The following is a 14,696-nucleotide window of genomic DNA, read 5'->3' as shown; positions in this document are numbered from 1 at the left end:
CACCAAGCGTGACTAGAAACAACACCAAACCCAGTTATTGATACAAGTAACAAAGTACGTAAAGTACAAAGTACGTAAAGTACAAAGTACGTAAAGTACAAAGTACGTACGGTAGTGAGCCTCTGTAGAGCTGAGAAGCGGTCCTCCTGTGCTGCGGCGGACTTCTCGAAGGCCTCGTGTTTCTTGATGAGAGATTCTACTTCGTCAATGGTGTGACCAAGTTCTTGTGACATTAGGTAAGGCTCCTGTGCTATGAGCCAGGCCTCCGCCACTGCAGCGTCGCGGGCGAACTGGTATACCTCCAGGACTGAAGAGATAAAACATATGTATTGTAGATACCACTTACGTAAACTGGTATTAAGAAGCACAATGTAGTACAATTATCACGCAAGTTTCGGTGATTTGGAGAGCGTCCAAAGCTTATTCGTAAATATTGTCGACTAAGATTCTCTTAAAGTAAATAATAAGTACCTAAAATAATACTATAGGACCATAATAGTTAGAAATTCTACTTTAAGGACCAAATACAATGTAATAATATATGTTTGACCAATCAAATTATCTCGCGTCGCTAAATTTAAGTTAATAAATTTACAAAAAACAATTCTATTAGCTCTTTTCAAAAGAATTATGCAAATATTACTTACTGAGTTGAAGGTTCTCCCAGCGTTCCTCCCAGCGGCGTAACAAGGCGTTCCGTTGGTTGGTCAGTTGCAGCAGCTTCTCCTTAATGTCGGCGGACGCGTAGTGTTGCCGCGCTAATAGCTCGCGACCCAATGAGATGCAAGCTGAGAAATTATCCTCGCGCGTGTCAATCTCCGCCTTCAGAGATTGGTGGTTGTTCATTAGGAGTTCTACGCCGCTGACGTCACTGGAAATAGTTAAAAGTAGGATTTGATACATACGGCTTTAATTTGCAATTTTGGGGAACAACTGTGGGAAGAAATAAAAAAAGAATTATAATTTTGCTGCTGTTAATTTATGATTTTTTTTCGAGTATGCTCAACTGTTTTCGAGCCATGTCGAAGTCCTTAGTCATAAATTAAATTGGCAACTATATAACTATATCGTATTTCTAAAATAATATCATACGTGAGAAAGTTGTATAGTCATTATATGACATTTTATTCAATAGCCAGTAGTTTTACTCACCGCGGTTTCTCCCCGGTGTTCATCTGCCGTACGACGTCGTCCATCCAGAGCGTGAGCGTGCGCACCTGGTTGAGGAACCGGTAGAGGTGGTCGGCGTCCTCCAGCTTGGTGGTCCGGGCCGCGCAGGCCGCCGACAGCGCGGCCCACGCCTCGCGCACCTCCGCCTCGCGCCGCGTGATCTCCGCCGCCTTCTCGCCCGCGTACATCGCGCCCAGACGACCGCACTCCGCGCGGATCGCCTCCACCTGGTAACAACACCATGTTTAAGTCCAACGTTAACTAGGTTTTTAACCTCCCGAGAGATACTCAACTTTATTTGAAAACGGTAAAGTTAAACATATAACAGATGTATAACAGATTGACCTATCCATATCCACCTTTACGCTATTAAGACAATCTGACATTTATTTAACTTAATATTTTTTTATAAGCTTTTAATACATACACTCAATTAGAAGTACTTTAGATCAGTCCTGTTTCAACATTTCTTATCTCCCAGGCTATACCCATTTCATCAATTTCCCTGAAAATGACTAACAAAACAAGAACATTCATCACCTGTCTCACCAAATTGACACTAGTTCTCCTTTACAATTTCCATTCCGTACCTGTTGGTGCAGAGTGCTGAGGTCCTGCATGAAGTTGTGGTGCTTCCGCTGCAGCGCGCCGACGCTGATGGCGTCCCGGCCCAGCTCGTCGCTGACGCCGCGCGCCTTCTCGTTCACGCGCTGCAGCGTGTCCTTGCAGTCGTGGAAGTACTTGTGCAGCTCGCGAGACGCTGCCAACATCTGAACACGAACACAGAATCAGTATAAATGCTAACTTTCAAGTCGACTTAAAAGAGATTTAAACATTAAGTAACGCATAAAAATTACAACATTATTACAATAAAATATATACTGTGTCTGACAAGCTAGAAACATCCCTATGCTCACAATATCATGTAATAACTGATATATTATGCATGCATTATACATAAAAACCTTCCTCTTGAATCACTCGATCTATTAAAAATAACCGCAGTGAACCCGTTGCGTAGTTGTAAAGATTTAATCATTTACAAAGGGACAGAGAAAGCGACTTTATGTTATACTATGTAGTGATAATAATTTGAACAAACCTGTGTCCTAGTCTCAATAAGCTCGAGCAGGTCCTGCCAGGTCTCCTTGAGTCCCTCCTTCCACTGCGCGATGGTGGCGTTGTCGGAGTGTCCCATGGCGATCATCTGGTCGGCGATACGTTCCGCGGTGGCCACGCGCTCCGACCCAACCGCCTGGGTCTCGCGGGCGAACTCCTTGAAACGCTCCCATAATAACTGTGGGAAAAATAAGGTTTTAGTTGGTTGGTGGATAGAAAGGTCTTTTAAGATTTAATTATGTAATATTGCTGTGATGTAAAAACACTATTTCAGAGGTTTAGTAATTTTACGAACATCAATTATTTATTTTCTAACAACTATTAGCTTTATTTTTAACAACTTTTAGCTACTTTGAATCACTCTCTCAAGACGTCGACAAATCTATCGGGATAGAAACCCCTTAATAAATAAAGGATACAACAAAATGAATCACTCTTATACTTACGGTAACATGGTCGTAGTCCTGTCCAAGTTCTTGCGAGCTAGCCACAAGTTCTCGCTCGGTGATCCATTGCTCGAGGTCATCAACCTCCCTGGACAGCTGGAAGAGGCGGAGCGCCTCGTCCAACTTGGCACGTCTCTCGCCTGCCAGGTCCTTCAGACCCGCATACAGCTTGTCTACTTGAGACTGCTTCACTGAGATCTGCTCACTGTTGTAACGAAAATATTTGGTATTTGAAAAATAAGATATTTGTGTGTTCTACAAATTTCAAATTTCCTCCAATGCAATATTAATATCGCCTTTACTTCTTGAAAGGTAAAAACGTGAAAAAGCCTTATGTTACTTTGCTCGTCCCAGGAATCTAACCTGACATTCCTTGTTTAGGCAGGAAACATGCTAGCAATGAGTTCATAGTACACAATATTTTCACCGTATTTAGTAAATTACCTGAGCGGATGTTCATCAGCAGTGAGGTGTCGTACAGTCTCTCCAAGCTGCCTGATGGTATGCGCGTAGTCATCGACGGCCTGTTCCAGTATCTCATGCTTCTTCATCAAGTTCTGCGCGGAGATCTCGTCCTTGCCGCGGTCTTCCACCATCATGTACAGCTCCTGTTCGCTCATCCATGCTTCTGCTTCATTCGCGTCGAATAGGTATTGTTGTGCCTTCTCCCATTGGGACAGTTTGTTCTTGCGTTCTTCGATGGCATCTGTGAAAACATAAGGAATCAGTAATGCCCAAAGTTTTGAGTTAGTTGTTGTCGTTTCTTAGGTAATGAAACTCACCCTTCAGTTCTCGCCACCTCGCGGTAAGTTCTTCAATAAGCTGCTTGAACTCGGGCGTATCCTCGTGTCCCTCATCAATCAGCTTCTGTCCGTTAGAGATTACAGTCAGGATCCTCGGCTCGTGGTTGTCAGTCTCAGTCTTGAGCGACTGGTTCTTCTTCTGCAACATCTGCACGATGAACAGAGAGTTGCCGTAGTCCGTAGTGGTGGCCTGTGGCATCTTCTCGTGCACCCAGAGCTTCTCATCCTCGACGTCGCGACGGAACTGGAAGGCTTCCTTCTTCTTGGCCAGCTGACGCTGGCGGTCCAACAATGGCGCCTTCAACTGCTCGAACCGCTGCTCCACCGACTTCTTCTTCTCCTTGATCTCGTCCATCTTGTCCGGGACGGTCTTCTGCAAATATTCAGCCTGAGTCTCCAGTTCGGTGACTTGCTTGGCTTTAACGGCCATCTGTGTCTCGATCATCTGTTGCTTCTGCATGAGAATGTTCACAGATGCCAGATCAGTGCCGGTGTCGGTGTTCTCGATTTGTTTCTCGAGTTCGTTCATCCATGAGTCGATGTCGTCGCAAGTCTGGTGCAGCAAAACTTCGCGGTTGGCGTCAAATAGGCGTTCTCCCTTCTCCTTAGTAGTGGTTTGCAGGTTCTCAAACTGATCTTGCAGTTCGGACATTTTCGGGGAGATGATTTCGACAAATTCGGGTTTCTGCTTCATGAGCTCTTCAGCAGCATTCTGTACTGCGAACAGGCGTTCCTTGTTAGCCGCGATCTCTGCTTCGAAAGCTTGATGGCGGGTCCACTTGGAGTGGATGGTCTTGGCCGAGCGGTACGTGTCGTCCTGAGCGGTGACATTCTTCTCCTGCACCCACTCTCCGAGCTCGTCGCAGTCCTGCAGGAACTGGTGCAGCTGTAGCTGGTCCTGGAGTTTCTCCATCTGCTGGAGTGCCTTCTCCCGGTTGGCATTGCGCCTGGCGTCGATGTTCTCAGCCTTGCGCTGGATCTTGTCGGCGTCGAAGTGTCTCTCTTCGACGAGGCGGTTGGCGAACTGTACGACGGAGTTGATCTTGTCGTCGTTGGCCTCCATGGTGGTGAGGAAAGCCTCGTGCTCCTTGATCATGTTCTCGGCCTGCTCCAGGTTGGTTGGTGGCTCGGTCTTGCCTAACCTGTGAACGATATAGGTGGTTAATCTTCCATTTTTTTTAATCTTTGTGCTGCTAGTGTGTGTATGAGTAGTTAGGTGCATGGTGTACCTGTGTTCCTGGTGCGCCAGTAGCACCTCAGCCTGCCTGGCGTCCCGCTGCAGCAGCTGCAGCTCGAGGCTCTGCGCGAGCAGTTGTTGCCTGTTCTCCCACATCTGCTGCAGCTCGGCCCAGCCCTCGCGCAGCGCCTTCAGCCGCTCGCGCAGGAACATGTACTGCGGGTCGTCTTGGGTGGACGGCTCCTGTACCATACACAGATATAGTTATACAAGTTTGTATTTAACACGCAATATAATATGTCATTGACGAGTATTATAACCACATTTAAATGTATAAAGGTACGTACGGCAGTGATCTTCTCTCCGTACTCCATCATCTTGGCGTACTCGTCCTTGTAGTTGTCGATCTCCTCCTTGATGGTCTGGTGCTGAGACAACAGCTTCTCCGCCTCCGCCAGGTTCGATGGCGTATCTGACGAACGAAGCGAATTTAATAGTACAAAAATTCGTAAAGGTGTTAAAGAAATAATAATAATTACTCTATTACAGGCTTAAAATGCGCCAAACGATATATTTTGTCGTTGATACTTACCCTCGGAAGCGACATCGGTCTGTGTCTTGGTGAGCCAAGCCTGGAAGTGATCCACGGAGCGAAGGAAGCGGTGCAAGTCGCCAGCCTCCTCCAACTTCGCGTCGCGCTCTTTGAGCTAGAGAAATGATTATAACATTAGTTCTCGTTCAGATGGACACTTAAATAAACACGACTTTGTTTAACACAAATACGCCCGAATACTCAAAAGCTACTCAATTTTATGTTGTACCTAAATATCGTGCTATCTCTGTCATTTTATAAAGAATTGATTGATGATAGTGACAGAACTACATTTGAGAGCGTCTTAAAAATGTGTAGCGTTTAAGTATTCGGCCAATAGACAAAGATATCATCATTATTATCATCATCATCAGCCGAGAGACGTCCACTGCTGAACAAAGGCCTCCCCTTGGTCACGTAGAAAGACAAGCTGCCACCTGAAAGATATAAACAAAGATATAAAGACCAATAATATCTTACCATCTGCGTGAGTTGTTCCCAGTTCTCCGTGATCATGGTGACACGGTCGCGAATGAGCTGTGCCTCCTCTGGATGGTCTCCCTCGATGGCGTTGGCCTCGCTCTCCAAGGACGAGATGCGAGCCTGGATGGCGGCCAGGTCGCGCTCCATACCGGACAGGCGACGCTGGAGGGTCATCACACCTAAGGGAGGTACATAGTTGTTTTAATACGGAAAGGTATCTATAGATGACTAAGTCGGCAGCTTATGAGACTAGCCACTGACATGAATATACACATACAGCAGTAAATACCATGAGTCTCATCCTGCCAAGAATGATTAAGTAACTTGTATGATCATGACACCGAATTTGTAGTACTATAAAACACTTTGAGGTCTGAAATTCTACAATATTTTACACATATTTAAACACACTTCTACGGGTTCTTCAAGATTGATATTAAATTTATTATTTTTTAGTCTTATTAATTTACAGTTCCGTATTACACTAAACTGTAACATTCTTTTCACTACACTTTCTTAAACATTTTTAAAAGTATAATTAATAAAAGGTAACAATACAACATTAAAAATATCGACTGTTAGTCGTCATTATCTTCGCAAGAATGACTTTGAAATAGTTATTTTTATTGCCTAGTATAAGTGTGTAACCGCATCATCTAGGAAACCAAAGACTGCGCGTCTGTGCGTGATCAAATTACATCACAATCGTAACTTAGTAACTACATATATAGGTATTTAATTTATTTGTCTACAATTTGTATTGCAAATATTGATTTCAATTGTATCAATTTGTCTCTAAGATTTTTGTGAAGCCTTTGTCAAATAAATAAACCAGTGTGTAGCGGAAGTTTCGAATTACTATGGTTTTTTTTTATAAAATAGTGTTAAGAAAATTCATGACCTATTCATTTAACATTTCACGATCTATCTCAACCATAGACAGGCATGACAATGCGTTTGATTTTCTCCGTTTAATTTAAGTACCTTCTAATTAACGTAGAACACGTTAAACATGTAAATGGTCTAGCAAAATGGTGGACGTACCGTTGAGATCCATCTCCAAGTTGTCGGTCTGCTGCAGGATCCTCTTCTTGTCCTCGATCCAGGACACAGTCTCGCGGCACTCGATGTGGAACGTCTGCACGCCCTGCGCGGACTTCAGCTCGTCCTTCTTGCCTTCCGCCTGTGATTACATTGTTAAGGTTAGTTTTATCCTTATTTTCCTCTGTTAAGTGGACGTAGCTAAGGGTCTTAGGGTTCAGTTCAAAATTCTATTGAGTTGTATATCCCCTATTTCATAAGATTCTTTACTTGCTCGCAAAGAGTAGACATTATCACAGTTCATAATGGACACATCTAAGTTATAATTTTATCCTTTAGGAAAAACATTACCTTTATTTTTTGCGGAATATATCATTCCTATCATCATTAAAATGTTTTCCAATATTATGGAATGCGTACCTTCTCCCGTAGCGCGCTCCATGCGGAGTTGAGCGCGGCCTGTCGGTCCTGTATGCGCGCGGCCTGCGGGTGCTCCACGTGGATGAGTTGCCGCGCCAGTTGGTTCACCACGGCCACGCGGGACGCGTTGGCGTTCATCTCCTTGTCGAAACCGTCGTATCTGGTGAACATTTGTTGTATTCATTTTAATTTCAAAGTTAGAAAACGATTTGGTAGAGTTTGTAATAGCTTTGATTAATAATAGGTAAAGACAGGTAATAATTTCGTTCTGTGTGAAGATTCGTATTTTGTTGGAATTTGAATGGGTTAAATTTAGCACTGGTATTGGTCATCTTTAATCTAATTGCAAAGTTGTCTAACAAGGATGTGGATGGATAATGTCAATTTTCTTTGTAAGGAAGGTTAATGACAAGATGGGAATACGATTTGAATAGAGGCGTGAGCCTGTATACCTGTGCTTCATGATCTCGACGTCGTCGATGTCCTTGGGCGGCAGCATGGTGTCGAGCATGCGGTCCTTCTCTGCGATCCACTGGTCGGCGGCGTCGGCCTCGGCCAGCAGCTTGAAGAGGCTGAGCGCGTCCAGCAGGCGCTGCTTGCGCAGCCGCGCCAGCTCCGCCAGCTCGCCGTGCCGCGCGTCCACCGCGCCCAGACGGGACACCACCTCCGCGCTCGTCGCGTCCACCGGGGACAGCGTGCCCGCCTGGACACATGGAGCATGTTAGTATATGATGCGGGATTGTCCAATGTATTAAACAATCTTTTTACAGTATGATAAGTTATGTACAAGCAGGTTGAATATATCAATGAAATACAAAAATCTTTAAAACGATAACGAAAATTTCTTTCTAAATCATCTACCTACTAAAATATAAAGCGAACCGAAATAAAATATTAACAATATATTTTATTCACTTTGAAACATATAAAAATTTAATGCAGTCACATACCTGTTGTTTGAGCTGCTGGATAACATTGGCGTAGTTCTTGAGTTCGTCGGTAACATCCTTGTGTTTCTTCAGCAAGCTCTGTACTTGAGCCTCATCAACACCGGTATCTTCGGATGACACCAACCTAGGAAACAAATATCACTAATTATATACGTGTTTATAAATAAAATTATGTTTCTTTTTTAATCTTAGACTTGCGCAAACTTTATACAATTTGCGCAACGAGCATGTTTGTTATGCGCAATAAACACAACAAATTACTAAGAACTGTACATTATATTGAACATATTTATGACTCTTAGCTTCTTATCCTTCCAGGTACAGTAATATGACTCTCAGCTTCTTATCCTTACAGGTACAGTAATATCCTTACCTGAGTGTATCCAACATCCAGTTGTCGATATCATCAGCATCAGCGAAGAGTTGATGGTAGCGCACGGCCGCGTCAAGGCGGTTCTTACGCAGGGAGACCAGGTCCAATAGGTGGTTCCATTGGGACAGGATGTCACGGAGACGATCCTATAAACGAATGATACTTTGTTATTGTAGGTTATGAATTTACTTATAAATTGTTGTGGAAAGATATATTTTTCTGAGTCACTGTAAATTATTTAACAAGTGATGACCCTAATATACCCATATTTCGAATTTACTTTTGGTTAATCAAATCATAGAAAGCTAGAAATTACCAAGTCATTTTTATTTTAGGTAGTGCAGGCTAAATACCTACGTAAACAAAATCAAGAAGAAAAGTTTTAACAAATCTGGAGATTTAGAACAGTATTATCTTTTTAAATTTAAACTTGGTTCAACAGTCACAATTGTTAACCAAATCCATTATTACCTGTATCCTGTCAGCTCCGAAGTGTCCTTGCGAGATGAGTTCATCTCCGACTGCGGCGACACTCATCAGTTGTGGCTCGTGAGCCTGCACGTCCGCCTCCAACGCCTTGTGTTTGGAGATCAGGAGGTACACTGCGGGAATATAAGGAAGGTTAAAAATTTGATTACTACAGAAAATACATTGCGTCTCGCAATCTGCGTTCCGGCACACGACGGGTTAATGCAGGTGCATAACAATAAACAAATATATCAAAATCCTAAATATAATCCGTCTGAATATCAAAATCCAAAATAGGTAGCAAAATAGAGCAAATGGAGCAAACTGATTACGCTTATAAGATCTTATGTCTCACAGCGCAAACCCATTTTTCCTCAAAAGATGATTATGTCTAATTCAATTTGGTCTAACCCTTAAAAAGACAAAACGTTCCATAGTGACAGTGAATGACGTCACATCGCGACGTATGAAACAATAAAACCTCTGTTTGTGTTCCTCCCCTTCAATTTAATTAATTAAAACAAAAGTAGCGGCGACATATTGGCGATCCTATGTCGGTACACTAACCTACATTTACTTCCAGTCCAGCAATCACATTACGTAGATCAAATAGTGGTTCTGTGAAAACTATGAACTTCGCTTATATCTCCCAATACCTATTGTGATAAGTATTGGGATTTATGGCATCTTTTCGTTTGAGTTTTAACCATAACTTTTTAGAAGTGACATAGTAATGATAGCAGACTTATCTGACTTCTTCTTCTTGTTACTTTCGACGACATAATAATGATTCATTCATAAGACTGATTTTGAATATATCGAGTCAATTTATTGTTAAAAATTACCCTATAGCTACTAATGATTCCACCATTACAAATTATATTTTAGTAAATACTGTGTCGCTAGATTGTAAGAACACTCACCGGTAGTAAGATCATGACCGATGTCATCGACGGAGACGATCTGCTCCTTCTCCTTGATCCAGTTCTCTTCGTCCGCCATGTCCCAGTAGAACTGCCACAACTTGCGGCTGTCCTCCAGGCGCTTTCTGTTTCACAAGAAGAAAATAATGTAATTTATTGTACGGCATGTTTTATGGAAGATTACTAATAATAAAATTATAAAGAATGTCAAAATGAAAACAACACTGACTGCCGCACTCAGAAACATGTAATGATTACTTGAACAATAACTTAATAACGATTTTGTATCGAAAAGCATTGCTAAGGGCTACGTTAAGTAACCATTAAATAACTCTGAGTATGGCGGCCAATGCCATAAAGTAGTCAAATATACATGTGGAAATCTTTTTTGCTTTGCGCTACTATTATGGGATCAAAAAGAGAGTTCATATAGGTATTGTATGGGAAACTAGCTCTAAAATATCTTTGACAATGTAGGTGTACGTACCTGCGTTCCACGGCGAGGTGTACAAGTTCAGCGTAAGCGTTCTCGAGTTGCTGAATGCGCTCCACTGTGATGGCGGGGTCGCATGGCCTGTAACCACCTTCCTCTTGCTCCAGGAACCGCTGGGATTGGCCTACTACCACCTGAGGAATAAAGAATTTATTAAGCTCTTTGCTGCTTTTGGTACAAATTAGTTTAACACTTATCAAGAGACACTGAGGAATACTCGGTAGTTTTTTTCAAATTCAACAAAATATGCTTTCTCATAAAAATTATTGACGCTTTAAGTACGTAGAATCAATATGTAACGACATATTACCCCTAGTAGTTACGTATTAGGATTTTAGGAACACCTTTGCTCCTGAGTATATATAAAGTTACGTAATAAAAGGACAGTTCACTCACCTTGACCCTCTCTCCCAGTACATTGATATCAGCCTCTACAAGCGCGTGTTTCTGCAGTAGATCCTCGACGCCCATGAGATGCTTGCCGTAGTCGTCCGTCAGCAGACGCATCTTGATCTCCTCCATGGAGTCCAGGATGTATAGCATCTCCTGTTGGGAAATTGGCTTGTTAATATTTTGTTTTAAAAGTACAACAGTGAACAAAAGGTTCACAAAAAACATAATTTATTTTTTGATTAGGTGATAAATCTAAGTAGATTTTCACCATAGAACTAATGTTTTTTGTATATTTAGATAAATGAGATTAAAGATGGATTTTGACAAAACTACACATTCTAAAAAACAGGTACAATATTAAAACTTTAGGTATTTAAATGAATCGAGAGAAACAACTTCGGTATTTTTATGAAATACAGTGTAAGCATATGACCTGGAAGTTCTGTTGCAGCTGCAGACTGAGTTCGAGGCGCGCTCGCCGGGCCCGCAGTAGCTCCAACAGGTACGCCCACAAACGAAGCACGTTGTCACGTCGCGCGCATACACGCTCCATGTCGTGGTATCTGGACACACATTACACAACTTGTTATTATTATTTCTACTACTATTACTAGTAAACTAAGTTTATAGCCCAGCTGATGGTAAGTGGTTGTCATAACCTAAGTACACCTATAACGCCAGAGGCATCACAGATACTTCGTCTACCATGATCATGTTGATAAAATAATCTAACTATCCACTTTAATGTATTATATCTAAAAATCTATGGCTGTTTACCACCGATTTGGCTAATTATGGTTTTGAATTATTTGTGGAAACCCAGAGAATATTTCACTGGTGAGAACAAAATGTTTGTGGCGGTTCGAAGTGTGTGCGGCCAGCTAGTTTATATCTATAATATATTTATTCAAATACTACCTTTTACTAAGATTTCTTACACAAAGCAATAAGTATATCTTCTTAAAACACATCTCACCTCTCAGCCTGCAACTCAGAACAGACGGCAACAACAGCCTGCACGCGTTCTTCATACGCGAAGATATCAGTTTCGATGGCCTCGTGCTTCTTAGCGGCCGCCTCCACTGCGGCCAGGTCGAAGCCGAAGTTGTCCTGGCTCACCAGGCGCTGGTTCTCAGACAACCACGTCTCACGCATCTGAGCCTTGCGGTTGAATCTGTAACAAGTAATGTTTGGTAAATAAAACTGTCTAATATATTATGATGATATAGGAAAATGTAAAATAGAGAGGAGATATTGTGCCAACTCTGTGTAACTTATTTTAGTTGAAAAAGGATTTTTATGCCCAACAGACAAACTTCAAGCAATACACAATAAGACAGTAAAAAACGGTAGTAGAACTTTAAATGTCATCTGTGTAATAAAGTCACGGAAGCGCAAATGTCAAACTTAGCACTTTAGTTTTTACTCGTAACTTTTTCCGTTGGTTGTTCATACTCTTTTTTCTTTCCGCCACAGCATAGGTTGCTGGGTTTGGCAGTAATAACTAGCTAAAGGGCATTGAAACAATGTAACTCCCTAGCGACATTCTAGGTATGTCCTAGGAACGAACTGTTAAAAGAAAGTGGCAACGTCACGCCTTTTATACCCAAAGAGGTAGGCACAGGTGCACATTACGGCAAGTTAAAATAAACTTTAAATATATTTATATACTATATTTCGTGTAAGTGAACATACCTGGCAGCAAGTTGTTCAAGTTTCTCCTGCCTGATGAGTTCCTCTCGGAGTGCGAGTTCCCTCTCGTGTTCGGACTTCTCGAGCCTCTCCCAGGCGCGGTTGATGTCGTGGATCATCTTGCCCTCGCGAGGAGTGTACGGCTTCTGGTTGGCGGCGCGCATGCGTGACTGCAGGGTGAATAGGAGGACTTCCAGGTTACCCTTCTCCACGAACCTGAGGGAAACAACAAAATATTAGTTAAAACATAATAAAATTGATTAGCAATCTGAACATTAGAGAAGCTAATGTGTTCACAAACTATGGAGGCAATTAGTAAATAAGGATGGATTAATATAAAACTGTGTGTTTATGCAACTAAAATTCCTAACAATGCATATCCTATTGTTTACTCTATAAGAAATATTCTGTACCAGACCAAATGTAAACAACATGTGAAATTGGAATTGTTTACTTTCACTAGCATACAACGGGCCACATAATAATATAGGAAGTACCTATATGACTTAATGAACTCAATAGAAATTCTATTTTCTGAATAGAACAATGTTCAACAACATTATTTGAGTATAAATTACAGAACAGATAGGTCAACATGCTCTAATCTTATTTTTTTAAGAGATTTTCTACCTTATTTTTTGTAAAACAGTCCAAAATGAATCGAAAATGTTTCATATTTTGGGGTAAATTGATGCAAGGCGTCTGTACTCACTCTTCCATTTTAATAAGTATGGAAAGTATGTAGTAGTATAAGATGTATTAATTTATACATCTAACAAGTAAACTTACTTAGGTGGTTTCTCCACAGTGCGGTAGTTAGCGAACTGTATGAGTTGCTGGCGCACACCCTCCAATGAGTTCGCGAACGTTCGGTCACCGAGCGCTTCGATAGTACGCTCGATCCATTGCAGGAGATCGCTGGAACAAAGTAATAAGTAATTTAATACAGAGTTAAAGTTCAGTTGTAATTAGATAATTTATAGGCACTTTTGTAGGTGTATTTTAAGTTTGTATATCATTTACGCGAAGCATGTACTAATGTTTGTTCTCTAGAGAAGAACGAGCTTTAAATTTTAAAATATAACATAACAGTTAAGTTTACATGAGGGTCTTATTCATTAACGCCTTTACCATATAGCTTAAAGAGCAGCAATAAGACTACACTATCTCCTAACACAGGTATATCGTTTACTTTAAAGGAGGTCTCAATGTTATTATTGTAACTGTAAAAGTTGTACAAGTTTCTGCAATAAACTTTTTTAATTTAAACACTTAATTTAACTTCATAAACTTAACAAAGCCACTTTAATTAATCTTGACACGGACCTGGTAAGCGACTCGTACTCCTGCATCATCTTGTCGTTCTCCATGGCGATGCCGACGACCTTGCCGATCCTCTTGCCCTGCACCGTCTCCTGCTTCATCTTACTGAAGTAGTGGTAGTACGTCACCACGTATGTGATGATTGACTTCTCGTCGGGGTGGTCGACGGCGATATCTAACAGAAGAATAACAGAATTAGTACAAACGAACAAATCATTTAGAGGCCGCTTCTTTATATCACTTTTCCTGGTCTTTGCACATTAGTTTAGAGTAACAGATTTATACATAAACATGGCTGCTATCTGCCCTCGAAATCTGCCTAGAGGTAATGCCACATTTGGCTTTTGATAATTTTGTGGTCTTCCGAGTAGTAGTAGTAGTAGTAGTAGTAGTAGTATAGTTCGATGAACGTAATATTTATTTCATATTACTCTTAAAACAAACTGACATCCTAAGTCAATCGGAAGTGACTCTGAAACTCACCTTCAGCATCCAACAGCTTGGTGAGTCCAAGTTTCTCCTCAGCGACATTGAAAGCATTGTTCAAGTTGTGCATGGGATTGCTTCTGTGCAGTTTGTCGAACTGAATGAGGTCGGGCCTGTGCTTGTGTATGATCGCGTTGAACGCGAGCCCATCACGCCATGAAGTCGTGAAGTTTCGGACATTCACGTTGTTGTAACCAGCTGTCTTCATTTGACACCAGAGAAGTAAAGCATCCTTGGCTGATTTTGTCTCCTTGTTGTCTGTTTCTTCGATTGTGATGTCTTGGATCTGTTATAGACAATGTTTATGAGTAATAGGTTCAAGTTTAACAAGGAAAAGTAGTTAA

General features: G+C 41.6%; 1 protein-coding gene across 20 annotated transcripts in view; it reads right to left on the bottom strand.

The window, feature by feature from the left end:
• The window catches only part of LOC118267743 (spectrin beta chain), a 48,840-nt gene that overhangs the window by 8,367 nt on the left and 25,777 nt on the right, over positions 1–14,696 (bottom strand). For all 20 annotated transcript variants that reach the window (XM_050694024.1, XM_050694027.1, XM_050694021.1 and 17 more), the window contains 27 exons: positions 14,350–14,638; positions 13,870–14,041; positions 13,333–13,461; positions 12,547–12,759; positions 11,828–12,025; positions 11,285–11,414; positions 10,855–11,004; positions 10,453–10,592; positions 9,966–10,090; positions 9,046–9,176; positions 8,575–8,720; positions 8,202–8,325; positions 7,704–7,954; positions 7,252–7,411; positions 6,835–6,973; positions 5,788–5,969; positions 5,308–5,422; positions 5,063–5,187; positions 4,768–4,958; positions 3,518–4,680; positions 3,180–3,441; positions 2,736–2,940; positions 2,273–2,467; positions 1,761–1,940; positions 1,153–1,397; positions 648–871; positions 111–307 (listed from right to left, as the gene is read on the bottom strand). In XM_050694024.1, the coding sequence (XP_050549981.1) occupies positions 111–307; positions 648–871; positions 1,153–1,397; positions 1,761–1,940; positions 2,273–2,467; positions 2,736–2,940; positions 3,180–3,441; positions 3,518–4,680; positions 4,768–4,958; positions 5,063–5,187; positions 5,308–5,422; positions 5,788–5,969; positions 6,835–6,973; positions 7,252–7,411; positions 7,704–7,954; positions 8,202–8,325; positions 8,575–8,720; positions 9,046–9,176; positions 9,966–10,090; positions 10,453–10,592; positions 10,855–11,004; positions 11,285–11,414; positions 11,828–12,025; positions 12,547–12,759; positions 13,333–13,461; positions 13,870–14,041; positions 14,350–14,638 (5,781 nt within the window). The remainder of the gene's footprint in view (positions 1–110; positions 308–647; positions 872–1,152; positions 1,398–1,760; positions 1,941–2,272; positions 2,468–2,735; positions 2,941–3,179; positions 3,442–3,517; positions 4,681–4,767; positions 4,959–5,062; positions 5,188–5,307; positions 5,423–5,787; positions 5,970–6,834; positions 6,974–7,251; positions 7,412–7,703; positions 7,955–8,201; positions 8,326–8,574; positions 8,721–9,045; positions 9,177–9,965; positions 10,091–10,452; positions 10,593–10,854; positions 11,005–11,284; positions 11,415–11,827; positions 12,026–12,546; positions 12,760–13,332; positions 13,462–13,869; positions 14,042–14,349; positions 14,639–14,696) is intronic.

Source organism: Spodoptera frugiperda, chromosome 6 (genome assembly GCF_023101765.2).
Source record: "Spodoptera frugiperda isolate SF20-4 chromosome 6, AGI-APGP_CSIRO_Sfru_2.0, whole genome shotgun sequence".
In the NCBI taxonomy this organism is placed as follows: domain Eukaryota; kingdom Metazoa; phylum Arthropoda; class Insecta; order Lepidoptera; family Noctuidae; genus Spodoptera; species Spodoptera frugiperda.
Note: the sequence above shows the minus strand (reverse complement) of the source record. Positions and strands in the feature narration are given on the sequence as shown.